This window comes from the organism of the source record quoted next (assembly GCF_019968955.1).
Source record: "MAG: Porospora cf. gigantea A chromosome Unknown PgA_NODE_594_length_14303_cov_332.609, whole genome shotgun sequence".
Taxonomy (NCBI): domain Eukaryota; phylum Apicomplexa; class Conoidasida; order Eugregarinorida; family Porosporidae; genus Porospora; species Porospora cf. gigantea A.
The window spans coordinates 1-14,303 of record NW_027151787.1 but is presented as its reverse complement, the minus strand read 5'-3'; the positions used below and the strand labels follow the sequence as shown (position 1 = coordinate 14,303).

The window sequence follows — 14,303 nt, the reverse complement described above, 5'->3', positions numbered from 1 at the left end:
TATCAGCTGCTGTGCGCACCTTTTATTATCAGCTGCTGTGCGCACCTTTTATTATTTGTGTGCAGTCATCAACACCAATGCCTGAACTATTGGTGCGCCGAGTCGAGTGGTCGGTTGCGTCCAACGACGACTTCGAGATCGTAATCAGCTTTCAGGGTCAGTCTCGAACAGAGGGCAGCGGAGACTTGCCTGTACGCGTCTCCGTCCCAGAAGGAGTCTCAGTCCAATTTGAAATGCAACTCGATTCGGTAACTGGCCGCGCAATCCTCTGTCTACCAGAGGATTGCGAGGAGAGGGCGCGCACAGTCCTGCTGCCAATCCTGCACTCAGGCTCGCCTCCTGCGGGAGAGCTGCTCGATTTCGGATTCGATAACGTGGTCCACGTCGCCTATGGCCCGAAAGACAAAGTGGATGAGCTAGCGGGGTGGATTGCGAACCAAACTGACGACGTGCCACCTGAACGAACCAGAATTCTCTACCTGAATACCATTGAGACCTTGAGGGCGGAAGTGAACACACTGCTACGGCTGCTCGCTGCGAACCGGCAAAAAGCGGCCAGGCTTTGCAGTTCTAAACGCAGCACGGACCGTTTTCTGTCAAATGTTAAGAATCTCCTATGGAAACAGGTGAAGGTCCAGGAACTGAACGAAGCGTCCACGGCGGTGCCAGAAGTCGCCGTAGTAGAGTCGACGGACAGCGAGAACGACAGCATTGATGAGTTTGACGTGGGGTCGGACGCCCTCATTGAGGGGTCGATATGCGCGGTGCCTACTCTGGATCTTAGCCCGTACAAGGAAAGAGGCATGAACACGTTCAGGAGGATGTTCAAGAAGACGTCGAAGCTGACGTATATTTCCACCACGCCGTTCCTGGAGAATCTCGCGCCAGTGATAGCAATTCCGAGGCCTTTTGAAGTCCAATCACCGCCAGACTACAAGATATTCGCCTTCCCGCCTGGCCACGAATTCCAGGCGCTAACCCGCTTGCCGAAATTCCGCATACAGCGCCAGCCCACGGAGGAGAACGCCGAGCCTCCCCCTCTGGGCCTCTCCCCCCCTGTGATGATGTGTCCTCGGGAGCCCTATGGCAGACGCGTCCTCGGGGATATCCAGGCAGCGAGGCGTGACTTTCAGGGCAGGTTTCCCTTCCATGACCCAGTGGAGGCCTTCTTTGATGCGTCGATGTGACTACAGACTATCTTAGCGTCTGACCAAATATCATAACCACAGATCCGAGGTGCACATTTGTTGATGGATTTTCTATTAAAGAAAAATCCAGTCAAACCGAGTGTCCCCGGTACACCACAGTCCGTGGTGAAAACGGCTGCGGGAAAGTCTGGACAACCGCGACGACTAGCTCCCCCAAAAAGGAACCAAAACGAAGAACTCACGAAATCAGATGGACGAGATAATCAGAAATCGGATGCGTCGAGACACCGTGTAGTGCCTTCGAAGAGAAGGGAGGAACAGGCCAAGTCCACAGTGGACGATACACAAAGCAAGAACTTCCTTTTGAAGTCGGAGGGCGAGAAGTCGATGGGCGAGAAGCAAAGGCGTGTGGCTCCGCCCAAGAAACGAGAGGAACAGGCGGCCCCCAAGTCGGAGAAGGCGGTGGAGAAGGAGGACGCAAAACCCTCAAACAACTTCTTGTTTAAAGAATCGCGGCAGCCCGACGAAGAGGAAGTACAGAAGGAGAAACGCCGCGTAGAGGTTCTACGGAACCCAGAAAAGTCTGCGGTTCGCGAGGAGACTCCAAGCAAAGGGTCACGAAGTCCATCGCAGGCCAGTCCTGTGGCGCGGACTCCTGAAGAGGTCACTCAAGCGGCTGAATCCCCTCTGGTACGGACCCCTGAAGAGGTCACTCCAGCTGCTTCTGAAGTGGTCACTCAAGCGGCTGAATCTCCTCCTGTGCGGACTCCTAAAGAGACCACTCCAGCTGAATCCCCTTTAATTCGGACTCCTGAAGAGATCACTCAAGCGGATGAATCCCCTCTGGTACGGACCCCTGAAGAGGTCACTCCAGCTGAATCCCCTCCTGCGGTCACTTCTGCTGAATCCCCTCTTGTTCGGACTCTTGAAGAGGCCACTCCAGCAGCTGAATCTCCTATGGTGCGGGCCCCTGAAGAGGCCACTCCAGCGGCAGAATCCCCTCTAGAGCAGACCCAGCCCGCTGAACCCTTCGCTGCGGCATGGGTCGGCGACGAGGAATCTTCACTGTCTGAATCTTTTTTGTCTGACGGAAGCCTCGTCGAGACTGTCTCCAGCATCGGAGAATCGGCTTTTGATCGGATGTCCGATGGAAAGGACTCATTGTTCTCGGAGTCCCTCAGCGATGATGACGACTCGGTGTCGCCGGATGAGGCGATGAAGGCGGAACCGTCAGAGGATACATTAGATGGTAAGAGAGCGGACTCGTCCACTAGAGTCGCTGACACCAGTGAAACGGCGACGCCCAAAGAGGACGCGACGCCTAAAGAGGACGCGACGCCTAAAGAGGACGTGACGCCTGAATTGAACGCGACACCAGTGCAGTTACCACCTCCTCCCGACGCGGCAGAACTGGTCGCGAAGGAGAAGAAGCTGAACCGAGAGAAAGCGGAGATGATCAGCACGCAAAAGGAGCTGGGAGAGAAGGCTGCTTTGCTGCAGAAGAAGAAGGACAGGCTAGATGACCTGTACCGAGGAGTGAACTGGTGGGTAGAGGAAACATTCGAGGAGACCATGAAGACTCATGAAGAGATCTACGGTGATAAGCGGACATGGGCTGATACAGTGGAGCCCCAGCCTTTTCTGAGCATTTACCTCTCTGGAGGGGATCCCTTTGACGCCATGCCAGCGGAAACCTCCCAGTACCTGACCTCATTTCTGATGGAGGGCCACGCGAAGTATTTGTGACCGTTGTGGGTGACGCAGGCCCACCACGGCTCAATTCAGGGAATTTATCGTAATGCACCTCACAACCAGCCTTTGGCCCTGCGACTTCTCCTGGAAACGTGTTAGACTCACAGAAACTGTGCAGTACCGAGGTTGGGTCGCGTCAGCAACCAACAAGGGTCGCGTTATTATCTGGCGGCAGCGGTGGGTCGAGGGTTATTTTGGGAGTCAGATACAGTCGCACTGCAGATAATGATGTACCGGCCTTGTTCCTGTCTCCTCTCAGTGTGCTGCTTCACCCGAGGATCGCGCGAGGGCCGGCGTTCGTCTCGGAGTGTTGCCTGTGTGGGGCTCCTTCTCCTCAGCCATGTCCGTCTCGACGATCTGCGGGGACGGGAAGGATTGTATCTTGTCTGTTTGTGACTGGTATGCCTTCCAGCATCACCAGAAAACACCCAGCACCCTTACTGTTGGTACTGTCGTTGGATTCGATCACCCTGTGGTCTCCCGTCGACGGCGAGTGCATCGATGCCCAAGCCCTTCCCTCCTTAGCTTGCTCGCCATGTTCCCCCACACCCAGTTGGCGTAGGATCCGACCAGTACGTCAAACGAGCGCAGACATGCCGAGATTCGTCCTGTTGGAATCATATGCAGGTGTAGCCATCTACGACGTGTGGATCACCCGGGTGACCGCCGTCCTTTCGCTGAAAACCCCTCTAGACCCTGACCTGCTACCGGACTTCGCTGTCCTCTGCTCTACTGTTGATGACAGCCAGGAGCGCACGCGAATGCTCGCTGTGGTTGTAGACAACACGATGCTCCGGCCGTGCTACCTCCTGATGGGTTGGGAAGTGACTGACGTGCTCGACGGAATCCCGTCCGATGAGATTGCTGTCATAGCACCAGACAGCTTCGAGTCGTTGTGGGAGCCGGGTTTGGTCGTAGGAGATGTCACCATGGCAGTGGATAAGCGGACTGTGGTCCTGTGTTCCTCTACCATAGGGCTGTATGTGTACGACCTCAACTCCTTTGCATTGGTGACATCCGACAGCTGCGCTCGAAGGGTGATGCGACTTACGAAGCATGCGTGTCCGCGGTCAGTACAATCACTTTTCTCAGATGACTTCGAGCCGGCTGACAACACAGTTTCGGAGATTGATGCCACAGTCAAGGAGTTCATCGCCGTGTGTAGTGATCACCGCCTGGGCATTCTCGTGAAGGGCCGCGTCTGGTGGACAGCAATCTGTGATGAGGTAGTGCCCTACAACATCTCGCTGCACCTGCTCTCCGCTCCTACGGGCCTCCTCGTTTACTACCTCGCGACCGAGGCCTGCCGCGTGCACGCCGCCATAGTGAGACTGCCCTCCTCGCAGGACCAGTCTCCTGTGCCATTTATCCCCCAAAGAGCCACGCTTTGCTTGTCGAAGGCCCTGTCGTTGCCCAAGCGAAGCCGAACCCTGTTCCGTGAGGTGCTCTTTGACGGGCTGCCTGGCATGCAGGTAACTGCAGAGCCGGTCCAGTACCATGACACCCAGGTTACGCAGCTGGACCCCCATTCGTGGAAACAGCGTGATTCCGCCGCCGGATTCTCGACAACGGAGATGCCCGAGATGACATGTGTGGCTCTCTCGCTCACGATGCAGCTGGACGGAGCTTCTGTGGTGTCTGGGTGGCACGATGGCACTATCGTTTTACGTCGACTCTTTGGAAATGCCGGAGTGATCTCTGTGCATCTAGACTCGCCCGCCACTGCACCTGCGACTGATTCCTCATCCACCCAATCGCACGAGGAGACGAACGAGAACCCGGATCTTGACGCTCTTCGAGAGTCTGCTACCACCAGACAGCCTTTTGAGAGTGCGGACCAAAGCAGCACTCCCCAACGCCTCCTTCTCAAACGAACTGTGGGCCACCCTACAGCGATGATGGTTTCCAAGAACGACATCCTCCTTGTAGGCACCTCCACAGGACATCTTGCGCTGTACTCGCTGCCACAGCTGCACTCTCTGTTCTCTGCCAGTTTCACGGCCTGCGCTGTCTCGCGTGTGCAGGCTGCCGTAGTCACCTCCGGGTGGAGCGATGTGGAAGGCGCGTGGTACCCCGGCGAGCCTGAGCGCGGCGGGACACTGAAGTACGTGTGCCTGGTGACAGCGTCGGAAGTTGTCCTTGTAAACCTTCCCGCTGCCGTTAGCGACCCTACTGCTGTTGCGAGCCGACATTTGGCAGTGAGCCGGGTGCCACGAGTGTTCGATGTCATAGTTTTCAAGGACCAGGTTGCCATAGCATGCCCGAACCAAGTGCATATTTTCGACATCAAGACGGGTCAGATGCTGGATAGTACGTCGATGCCGGTGGTGCCCTTGCCAATCGTAGAGACGCCCCACGGATTGACAATGGAACGCAGTCGCATTTCTCTGTCGGCAGAGATTTTTTTAAGCTACTGTGCCCAGTTGGCTCAATCCAGGGGCTTCTCAGGCCGAGCTCTTGCGTCACTACTACAGCTCAGTGCCGTTTTTCTTCCCTGGAGCTTGAGCTGCGGTTGGTCGCAGTCTCTTCTGGCGCAGTTTCCCGATTTATCCCTGTTGTGCCTCCCGTACTCATTGGAGTTCTTCACTAAGGAGTTCAGGGCTACAGCTCTCTCGGTCCCGCCTGCAATGCAGAACAACATTCCCAACCACACGCACCACCGTGTGGTGAATAAAACGCTGGCGAAGCTGAACATCGATGCGGGCACCGTCTTCTGGGAAGGGGGCGAGTATTTGCGCCGGCCGGGCGTCGAGAGGTGTCGCCAGTTCGTCATCACTGACTGCGTCATTCGTCTATTGCAAGCCAAGACCTCCTTAGGCAGAACTCCTCTGTTCCAGCAGCTGATGGAGCCCGTTTCGGACATTCGACAACAGCTGTTTTTGAAGTTCGTCTCCTGTCAGTCGCTGGCGTTGTTCCTGTCACGCGTCATTGCGGGGGGTTCAGGAGCTCCTGTCACAGAGACAGCCTGTAAATATCTTGGCGATGCTGTCGCCGCGGTATCCAAGACAGATTTGCTTCCACTTGTCGATGACGCAGTCTCGTACCTATGCACGTTGGATCTGCCCTCAAAATACGTGCAGCCTGATCCGACATTGTCCAAGCTGCATCTGGTGTCTCTTTTTGTTGAGCTGACATCTCAGCCTAGAGTGGAGTTCAGTCGAGGTAGTCTGCGCGCTTTTAGATCCATCCTCGATCTCACGCCCCAACGTCAAAACCCATCACTCTTGCCGTCCACGGCGTTATTGCTCGCTTCCTACGTCGTCCTGAAGCGTTTCGACGACATCCAGAGCATACTGGGAAGGGAGAGAGCATTCCCGTACCTTATGATTGTGGCTCGAAGGCTGCTAGTCGTCAGCATAGGATGGTCTCCGAACCAACCACTGCCCTACGGCGGTGTTTGTTCCCTCGAAGGCGTGTCTCCCGTCCATCTGCCTGCTCAACTTAAACGACTGCCTCCCCCTACACAGAAGGAATCTCAGGCGTTTCTGGAATTTCTGACACCCGTCCTGACTCGCCACTTTCCCTTTTGGCGACGCGGACTGCTTGTCCCAGTCGAAACCGTTGACATGGTTCAGCGCTGCAACGTAAAGCCGCCATGTGGGTCTGCTTGGGCTCAACTGACTCAGCTTACACTGCCAATTTGCGGCAACTCCTTCCACTCTGCCAATACACTGTGTTCGTTGAGGAGCGGTATCCCGAATACGTCAAGAAGACAGACTGGACCGTGGACTACCTGGACGCAGAGAGCGTTGTCCAGAAGCACCGCGTACCTTACTGGCTGGTCAACCAAAGCGTGCTATCCTCCGTCATGTTCAGGGTGTTCTTCCGATCGTTAGACCCGCAATGGCATGCAGCCATGCAAACCTTCCTCATGCAGCTTGGACGCGAGGACCCCCTGCTTCTCGTCTCCTGTTTGTCCGCTCTGATCAAGTGCGCTGAGTACATCTCAGTGGCCCTTTTTTCTGTACAACGGCTAATCGGGCTATTCCCAATTCGTACGGCTCCAATCGTTCCGCTGATCCTGGAGTTTATTGTGAAATCATTGGATCCAACAGATTCGAAGTTTCGCAAGGTTGCTCTACACCCCGCTACTGCCGTCGTTCATCATCTCACGCACCACACCAACTCCGTTTCCTTCAGCCAGAAGGCGCAGAAGATCGCGGTGCAAGGCCCTGAGGGTGTCGTGAAGATCTTCGATTTCAGACTGGCCACGCTGGTCAAGAGCCTGACTCTGGACCCTCCCGGCGCTTGCTTTGCGTTCGACGCGGACGGGTCGTGCCTGGTGGTCTACTCCGCTTTGGGCTGCCAACTGCGGCGATACGCGATCCACTCTCGAGGCATTCTTGGCGGATTCATGTCTTCAGCCCCGAGCACAGCGACAGTGAGGCTACCGCCTATTTCCGTGCCGCCGCTGACGGCTACTGAGCTGGACCGCCTGGGTGAGGACTCTGCAGGCGACACGCTAACCAGGGCAGTGGCGCTTCGCACTCGAGTTCTCGAGATTGGCCGTGGCTTCTGGGAGGTGAAGAGAGAAGATGCTCGCCGGTATCAGTTTAAATTTGATGAGGATTCCACCCCACAACAATAACTCCGAGGATATTATTCTAAATTCAGAATGAATATTCTAGTTGCTGACAAGTGCGTTCCCGAGGGCATCGAGGCTCTGCAGCACATAGGTTCGGTCACCTACAAGCCTGGCTTGTCGGAAGACGAACTATGTGACGTCGTTCCCGAATTTGAAGCTCTCATGGTGCGGAGCGCGACCAAGGTCACCGCTCGCGTACTGGATGCCGGCAGTAAACTTAAGGTCGTCGGTCGCGCTGGAATTGGAGTGGACAACATTGACGTGCCGGCGGCTACACTCAAAGGCATTATGGTGTGCAACTCTCCACAAGGCAACGTCAATGCTGTCTGTGAGTTCGCCGTATGTCTGATGCTGAACCTGCTACGTATGGTGCCGCAGGCGGACAAGAGCATCAGAGAGGGCAAGTGGCAAAAGACATCGTTTCTCGGAACCGAGCTTCGAGGCCGCGTGCTGGGAGTTGTAGGATTGGGTAATATTGGGCTCAGTGTCGCTGAATTCGCAGCCAGATTCGGAGTGACCGTCGTCGGGTACGATCCGAATCCTAGGTCTGACATGATTGAGAAAGCGGGAGTAGAGTTGCTCGACCTGGATGACGTCTTCCGACGGGCAGATATTGTGACGATTCACACGCCATTGTTGCCATCGACTAGAGGACTAGCGAGTCGAGATCGAATCTACAGCATGAAACCGGGCAGCTATCTTTTAAACATGGGTCGCGGTGGCACGCTGGATGAGCAGGCCCTAGCAGACGCCCTCAACGACGGTCATCTGGCTGGTGCAGCCCTAGACGTGTTTAATGTGGAGAAGCCCTTCCAGGAGAACAATCCACTGCTCAGCTGTCCTGGGCTATTGCTGACTCCTCACACGGCAGGCAACACCGAGGAGGCTCTTAAGAAGGCCGCCGTGAGCATCGCGGAGCAGTTTGAGCAGGTGGGGAGAGGCAAGAAACCAACATTCTTACTTAATTAATGCTAATGGTGCAATGTAGAGCTAAATAACGGAGTTCTATGAGTATGTCGGAGACCGAGACCCAATCTTCGGTTAGCAGTAATACTATGACCGATACCGGTTGGAACAGCGAGCTCGTGCCAGTAATTTCTGATGAGAGTCAGAGCGCCGATTCGGATGAAACTGTGGTTCTCCCAGAGCTCGACTCTCGTGTGGAACCAGTCCTTCGGACAGAGAAATCAGTAGCTGGTGTGCTGAAACTTCTCAAAGGGCTTCGTAAAATACAGCAAGAGCAAGGGGCTAAGAGTCTGGTTGGAGCGCAGAACATGACTGATCAGCTGCTACACCGGATGAAGTCCTGGACGGCTCAGCAAGAGTACTTCCAGGTACTCAGCTGGCTAGAGGACCTGTTGCCACGAATCACCTCCGGCGAGTACCCAGCTATTCGAAAGTGGATCTACGAGAATCTCCCAATTGATGACTCCGACGACGACGATGAAAATCTGCGCGACTCCTTGGATCTTGAGGAAAGCAGAGAAACCAACTTTCCGGGGTCAAGCTACCTGCTGCTTGGCGCCGGTGACGACACGATCGATCTTCCTCATCTGCCAGACAGGTTGAAGGCCATGCTCCACAAGTCGCATTTCCGACGCACCATTGCGGTCGACAGGGGGGACAACTACCTTCTAAAGGTCGCGGGACGGGAGTTATTTTTTCCTTACGAGGCCATGATGCAGCCCCAGGAGCAAATCGCCGAGAAGGTGTTTCAGGCACTTGATGCTTCCAAGCACTGCATGCTGGAGAGTCCCACCGGTACTGGGAAGACGCTAGCACTGCTTTGCTCAGTGCTGGCGTGGGTGATTGAGCATCAGAAGCAGAGTAAGCCACCAGACACAGGATTATGCAGCCGGCGAGAGGCTGCCTGTGTACTGGTCCACCCGTACCCATTCGCAGATGAGCCAGGTCGTGAAGGAGCTGCGACGCACCGCCTACCGACCGCGCGTGGCGTCGATGGTTTCCAGACGAAAGATGTGTCCCTTCTCTGCGGCGTCGCGTGGCGGAGCTGAACTCGACACCTGGTGCCACGAAGGCGTTATGCACGCCGAGAAACTGCGCAAGCGGACGGAGAAAACTTCGAGCGGGTCGCAGGAAGCACGCATGCGACAGAGCCTACAGACTGTGCCGGAGGCTCTGCATACGTCCTCTGGCTCCTGCCCCTTCTATGCCAACATGGCTCGACCAGAGGTCGCAGCTTTCGTGGCTGAGAGGTTCATGGGCGCTTGTGACATCCACGTGGACGCCGATGTGGATCAAACAGCGCTGAGAGGCCTTTCTCGGGAAGGGACATGTAAGAGTGACTGGGTTTGGGACATTGAGGATATATGTCAGTCAGGTGCCACCGGCAAGAACTTCTGCAGTCGCGCTCCCGATGTCGGAGCGGACCTACCGCCTCTCGGAGACGCTACGCCTCGCGCCAAACCGACGAAGTCCACTAGAACGTGTGTCAACTGTGACTCTGCACACGCCGAACCCTCCTTCGTGCCGCCGAAAGCGATCGTGAAGGGCAACGTACGTCTCCGGCCCCGTATGCAACTCTCAGCCTCAACCGCCGCCTTCTGCCCCTACTACGCTGCCAACGCACTTGCGCGGGTGGCGGACCTTACTATACTTCCTTACAACTCGCTGCTCATGCCGCAGATTCGCGTCAGCAAGAAGATAAACCTAGCGGACGCCATCATTGTGGTGGACGAGGCCCACAACCTGGAAGACTTCTGCTGTTCAGAGGGATCTTCTCAGTGCACTCTAGAGGACATTAAGGACTTCCTTAGTTGGCTGTTTCTTTTCGCCTGTTATGGTAGTCGAAAGGGATATGATAAAATCTTCGAGAAGCGCAATCCAACTCCAATCCACGACTTCTGGGCGACCTGCCCCTTGGCGCCTTCGGAGAGTTTCCTGACCGATGGCAACGCAGCTGTCTCTGCTGCGATGTTGTTCCTTGCGCTGGAGAGAATGTTTTGCAATCTTACATCAAAGGTTCGGAAGGCGACAAACAGCGTCTTCTTCAAGAATCGTCTGCAGACGCAGCAAGCCGAGTTCACGGAGGTTTCGAAGTGGTGCGCTGCCACGCACGGGTTCGAAGCGGGGTGTGGCAATTTCTTCCGAGAGCTTGGCACCGAGGAGGAGAACTCTGTCGATAAACTCGAAAAGAACATCGACCATGTTCGGAACGCCTTTTTTCAGCTTTGGGGGAAGGGCGAACGACAGGGAGAGGACCGCAGCGGAGTCAACCGCATTCTCAATGCAGGCGTCCGCGTCGTCAGCCATCTCGATGTACTTGTGAAATCCATGGGTCTAGCTAGTGCTCATCCCAACGCCTACACCATTTCCGTGCTAAAGTCTAAAGAAGGAGGCGTTCAGCTCTCTTTTCGTCTGGAATTCCCTGGAATTCTGTTCAGAAAAATCGCAGAGAAGTCCAGAAGCATCATTCTGGCAAGCGGAACGCTGAGCCCAGTCGACAGTATGGTAACCGAGCTGTCTTCGGCCTTTTCTTGCCGCCTGCTACCCCCGCTGGAGGCCAACCACGTCGTCTCGCCCTACCAGTTCCAAGTAGCTATCGTCAAAAGTCTGATTGATGGCAGAGACTGTAAGTGCGTCAAGGCGAACCTGGGCAGCAAAGATTTCCTCTTGTCACTGGTCGCGTCGATCATCACTTTTTCAAGTCGAATCGTTGGCGGGATGTTGGTATTCTTCCCCTCTTACGCTACTCTGCAGGATTTTCACACCTTCTGCGCGAGAACTACTGTGGCATCGCTGGCGGAGGCACTACCTGTCGTTTTCGAGGAGTGCCGACGACTTGCTCCTGGACGAAATCGATCGCTGCTGGATGTGCTGACCAAAGCCAAAAAGAGAGTGTTCCTAGAGGCTCGCGGTAGTGCAGAGTTCGAAACCCAGAAGAGGGAATACCAAAGCCACGTCTCTCGACATAGAAACGCGCTGCTTCTCGCCGTCTACCGGGGGAAAATGAGCGAGGGCATGGACTTTGCGGATGACCTTGCCCGCGCTGTGATCTGCGTTGGCCTGCCGCTCCCCAGCTTCGCAGACACTCAGGTGACTAACAAGAAGCTTTTCAATGAGGCTCTGCTCAACAACAGAATACCGGTATCCATTGTGGAAGCTGGTCCAGCGCGCCCAGCTTCCGCTGACAAATGGTTGAGTGGCGATGCATGGTACCATTTGCAGGCCTACAGGGCGTTGAATCAGGCCGTTGGGCGTTGTGTACGTCACCCTGCCGATAAGGGCTTCGCGATCTTCCTCGAATCTCGGCTGGCGCTGCCCGTTCACCGATCAAACCTCGCACGCTGGATTGACAAGCACATCGTGGACGGAAACACCTGCCAAGAGGTGGCGACGCTGTTGGAGGAGTTCCAAGTCAACCAGTTATCATACGAAAAAATGTGAAGACTCCAAATCATAATGTGTACCACACGATGACAAACGCAACGAGTGTAGCTGCCAGGTCCACAACTACCAACATGACAGCTAGAAGGCCCGGTGCAGCCTGAGCCGCCGTCTGGCGTGGTAGCCACCATAGCTCGGAAAATATTGAACGGCAGTTGAAAATGCCGAATGCTCTGGAGTCCACATACCACAGCGCATCCACGTCAACGTCCCAGTCGAAGAGCACATTGCCGCCTCCGCGAACGGAAAGGCACTCTTCAACTACGTCGGACAGGAACACTCTGGAGCCATAGGCGCCTAGGATGGCCTTCTCGAGACCTCTGGCGAAGACTTGAAGCTGCTCCGTGTTCCAGAACTCCATGGCACCCAAAGCATGAAACTCCAGAGCGAGCACGAGGACGAAAATGAGAACCAGAATGAGAACCACAGCGCTGACGAAAACAATAGCAGTAAAGAAGCTGTGTGCTGGCATGATCCTCCTCACCCAAATTGACACGAAGCCCTGTAGGTGAGGGAGACCACAGATCTTAGCTGTAAGTAAATCGCTACAGTTCCAGCGAGCGCCGTCAGCATCATGCCTCCGTTAATCCATACAGTGTAGTTCCAAGGTATCCACGCCTCTAGGAAATCGATTCCTGGGTACTCTATCAGAGGCCGCAGGCCAGAATGTACAGCAGGCAACAGCTGTGTCGTAAGTGTACCATCAGCCCACAAGGTCCCTTGTCGCCCACATCAGGATACGGATCCATAGTGTCGTGTCATTGATAGGAACGGATTCCAAGTTCCACGTGAGTCGAGCCGTAGCTGGTACCACCCCAAGCCAGTGGTCGTCAGCATCGAAGGCAAGTCGGTTAATCCAGTGCACAGACTATGGGTTACAAAGACTCCTTCCTACGGTGCAGTGGGTTCCGAGACTCGTACCAGCAACGATCGCTAGCACCACTGCGGCCACACTGGCGCCGACGGAGAGGACTGCTAGCGGCAAAACCACCACAATGAGCAACAAGCGCTTGGCCTTGGGGTGCAGGGCCCAGGCGCACAGGAGGCACGACACGAAGGTGCACCCTGCCGCTAGGAGTACGCCCGAAACGCCCTCCAACCAACGGATAAAAAACAACTGCAATGCGGCTTTGAGTGAGTAGTGGCCCTGGTGAAGGAACCCGAGCAGTACAGGCCGCAGGTTTAGGTTGCGCAGTGACAACTGGGGCCGAGGCCCGCATCGCGACAGGGCGGCCTGGAGCCGCTGCTGGCACTGTTGACTGGCGGTTATAGTCGGCCATGAGCAGCCCATGTCTATTCCGAAATATGATGTTTGGTAGTAGCCCTAAGACGTAGACGTGCCTCTTAAAGCTGAATTTTTGTTTGTGTTATGAGTGCAGAAGAAGCCCTAGCTTTGAAGAGCCGGCTGGAAAAAGCCGAAGGTGACGAGGAGGTAACTGCCCTCCTCGAGTCTCTGGAGAAATTAGCAGTGGACCGGCCACTGCTAGCCAAGACGAAACTAGGAGTTGCAGTTGCACGTTTGGCAAAGAAGGACCTCACTGAAGATGTCAAGCTCCGCGGAAGACGCCTGGTAGATCGCTGGAAAGCTCTGGTGAAGAGCGTTCCCAGCAAAGATACGGATAAGGTGCACGATGAGGTCTACTCTGGGTCGCTGGATAGGGATGACAAACGTAATCGTTTCAGGCAGGTTCTCTATACGGCGTTGAGAGAAGGCTCTCCCCCCGACGCGCTCGCCAGGGTTGACCAGACTGACTTCAGTGAGTTATAGCCATACGTCTGATTGCAGACTCACTCGTCGAGTCCATTGAGACCGCGCTGTTTGACCATCATGTAGTTACAAACGACGACATGAAGGAGTATGCCAATCAGGTCCGTAGCGTCAAGGCCAACCTACAGGACAAGCGAAATTTGGACTTCAACCGGAAGGTTATCAAGGGCGCCATCACGCCTCCGACTTTGGCAGTCATGACGTCCGCGGAGATGGCGTCTGATCAGAAGAAAACGATCCGTCAGCAAATGAAGAAGGAGCAGTTGGAGGCCTGTCAGTCCGACTGGGAGCTGCGGAATGTCAAGGTGAGCCTCTTTTTCAGATGAGACCCAGCGAGAGGAGGGCCAGTTTCCCTGCGGCAGATGCAAGTCATCTAATACGACCTACGTACAGATGCAAACACGCTCGTCAGATGAGCCCATGACTACGTGAGTCGCTGGATAGCCGCACACAGATACGTGACCTGTCTGAACTGCAGCAAGAGGTGGAAGTTCTGAGAGATCTGTGACATATGGCGATTCGGAGGTTTTTGAGTGCCGCTCCCAAGCTGAGTGTCGGGATTGACTGACTGCGTGCACAAAGCTATACGCTGTATGCACCCTACAATGAAAACCATTGCTAGCTTTGCCGGAATGACTCTAAA

General features: G+C 55.2%; 7 protein-coding genes across 12 annotated transcripts; 6 read left to right on the top strand and 1 right to left on the bottom strand.

Annotated features, from left to right (window-relative positions):
* Positions 1 to 77: 77 nt before the first annotated feature.
* On the top strand, positions 78 to 1,187 carry KVP18_001446 (uncharacterized protein; the record flags this gene model as incomplete). Its single annotated transcript, XM_067951458.1, has 1 exon — positions 78 to 1,187. The coding sequence occupies one exon, from the start codon at positions 78 to 80 to the stop codon at positions 1,185 to 1,187; it is 1,110 nt and encodes a 369-aa protein (XP_067807523.1).
* A 63-nt stretch (positions 1,188 to 1,250) lies between these two features.
* On the top strand, positions 1,251 to 2,894 carry KVP18_001448 (uncharacterized protein; the record flags this gene model as incomplete). Its single annotated transcript, XM_067951462.1, has 1 exon — positions 1,251 to 2,894. One exon carries the CDS (start codon positions 1,251 to 1,253, stop codon positions 2,892 to 2,894), a length of 1,644 nt encoding a protein of 547 aa, XP_067807527.1.
* A 599-nt stretch (positions 2,895 to 3,493) lies between these two features.
* Positions 3,494 to 7,488, top strand: KVP18_001443 (uncharacterized protein; the record flags this gene model as incomplete). The annotated part of the gene is made up of 2 exons (XM_067951453.1): positions 3,494 to 6,497; positions 6,527 to 7,488. The coding sequence occupies 2 exons, from the start codon at positions 3,494 to 3,496 to the stop codon at positions 7,486 to 7,488; spliced, it is 3,966 nt and encodes a 1,321-aa protein (XP_067807518.1).
* Positions 7,489 to 7,515: 27 nt separating this feature from the next.
* KVP18_001444 (uncharacterized protein) lies at positions 7,516 to 8,454 on the top strand (the record flags this gene model as incomplete). The annotated part of the gene is made up of 1 exon (XM_067951454.1): positions 7,516 to 8,454. One exon carries the CDS (start codon positions 7,516 to 7,518, stop codon positions 8,452 to 8,454), a length of 939 nt encoding a protein of 312 aa, XP_067807519.1.
* A 38-nt stretch (positions 8,455 to 8,492) lies between these two features.
* On the top strand, positions 8,493 to 11,892 carry KVP18_001447 (uncharacterized protein; the record flags this gene model as incomplete). 3 transcript variants are annotated; one of them, XM_067951461.1, is made up of 2 exons in its annotated part: positions 8,493 to 9,312; positions 9,341 to 11,892. In XM_067951461.1, the coding sequence occupies 2 exons, from the start codon at positions 8,493 to 8,495 to the stop codon at positions 11,890 to 11,892; spliced, it is 3,372 nt and encodes a 1,123-aa protein (XP_067807526.1). The 3 variants fall into 3 exon arrangements, with proteins under 3 accessions (XP_067807526.1, XP_067807525.1, XP_067807524.1); XM_067951460.1 differs by having other exon boundaries at positions 8,499 to 9,500; XM_067951459.1 differs by lacking the exon at positions 8,493 to 9,312 and having other exon boundaries at positions 9,529 to 11,892.
* A 10-nt stretch (positions 11,893 to 11,902) lies between these two features.
* On the bottom strand, positions 11,903 to 13,183 carry KVP18_001445 (uncharacterized protein; the record flags this gene model as incomplete). 3 transcript variants are annotated; one of them, XM_067951457.1, is made up of 4 exons in its annotated part: positions 11,903 to 12,350; positions 12,377 to 12,576; positions 12,605 to 12,760; positions 12,788 to 13,183. In XM_067951457.1, 4 exons carry the CDS (start codon positions 13,181 to 13,183, stop codon positions 11,903 to 11,905), a joined length of 1,200 nt encoding a protein of 399 aa, XP_067807522.1. The 3 variants fall into 3 exon arrangements, with proteins under 3 accessions (XP_067807522.1, XP_067807521.1, XP_067807520.1); XM_067951456.1 differs by lacking the exons at positions 12,377 to 12,576; positions 12,605 to 12,760; positions 12,788 to 13,183 and having other exon boundaries at positions 11,903 to 12,364; XM_067951455.1 differs by lacking the exons at positions 11,903 to 12,350; positions 12,377 to 12,576; positions 12,605 to 12,760 and having other exon boundaries at positions 12,761 to 13,183.
* Positions 13,184 to 13,261: 78 nt separating this feature from the next.
* KVP18_001442 (uncharacterized protein) lies at positions 13,262 to 13,986 on the top strand (the record flags this gene model as incomplete). 2 transcript variants are annotated; one of them, XM_067951450.1, is made up of 2 exons in its annotated part: positions 13,262 to 13,649; positions 13,679 to 13,986. In XM_067951450.1, the coding sequence occupies 2 exons, from the start codon at positions 13,262 to 13,264 to the stop codon at positions 13,984 to 13,986; spliced, it is 696 nt and encodes a 231-aa protein (XP_067807516.1). The 2 variants fall into 2 exon arrangements, with proteins under 2 accessions (XP_067807516.1, XP_067807517.1); XM_067951451.1 differs by having other exon boundaries at positions 13,679 to 13,965.
* Between the last annotated feature and the right edge of the window lie 317 nt (positions 13,987 to 14,303).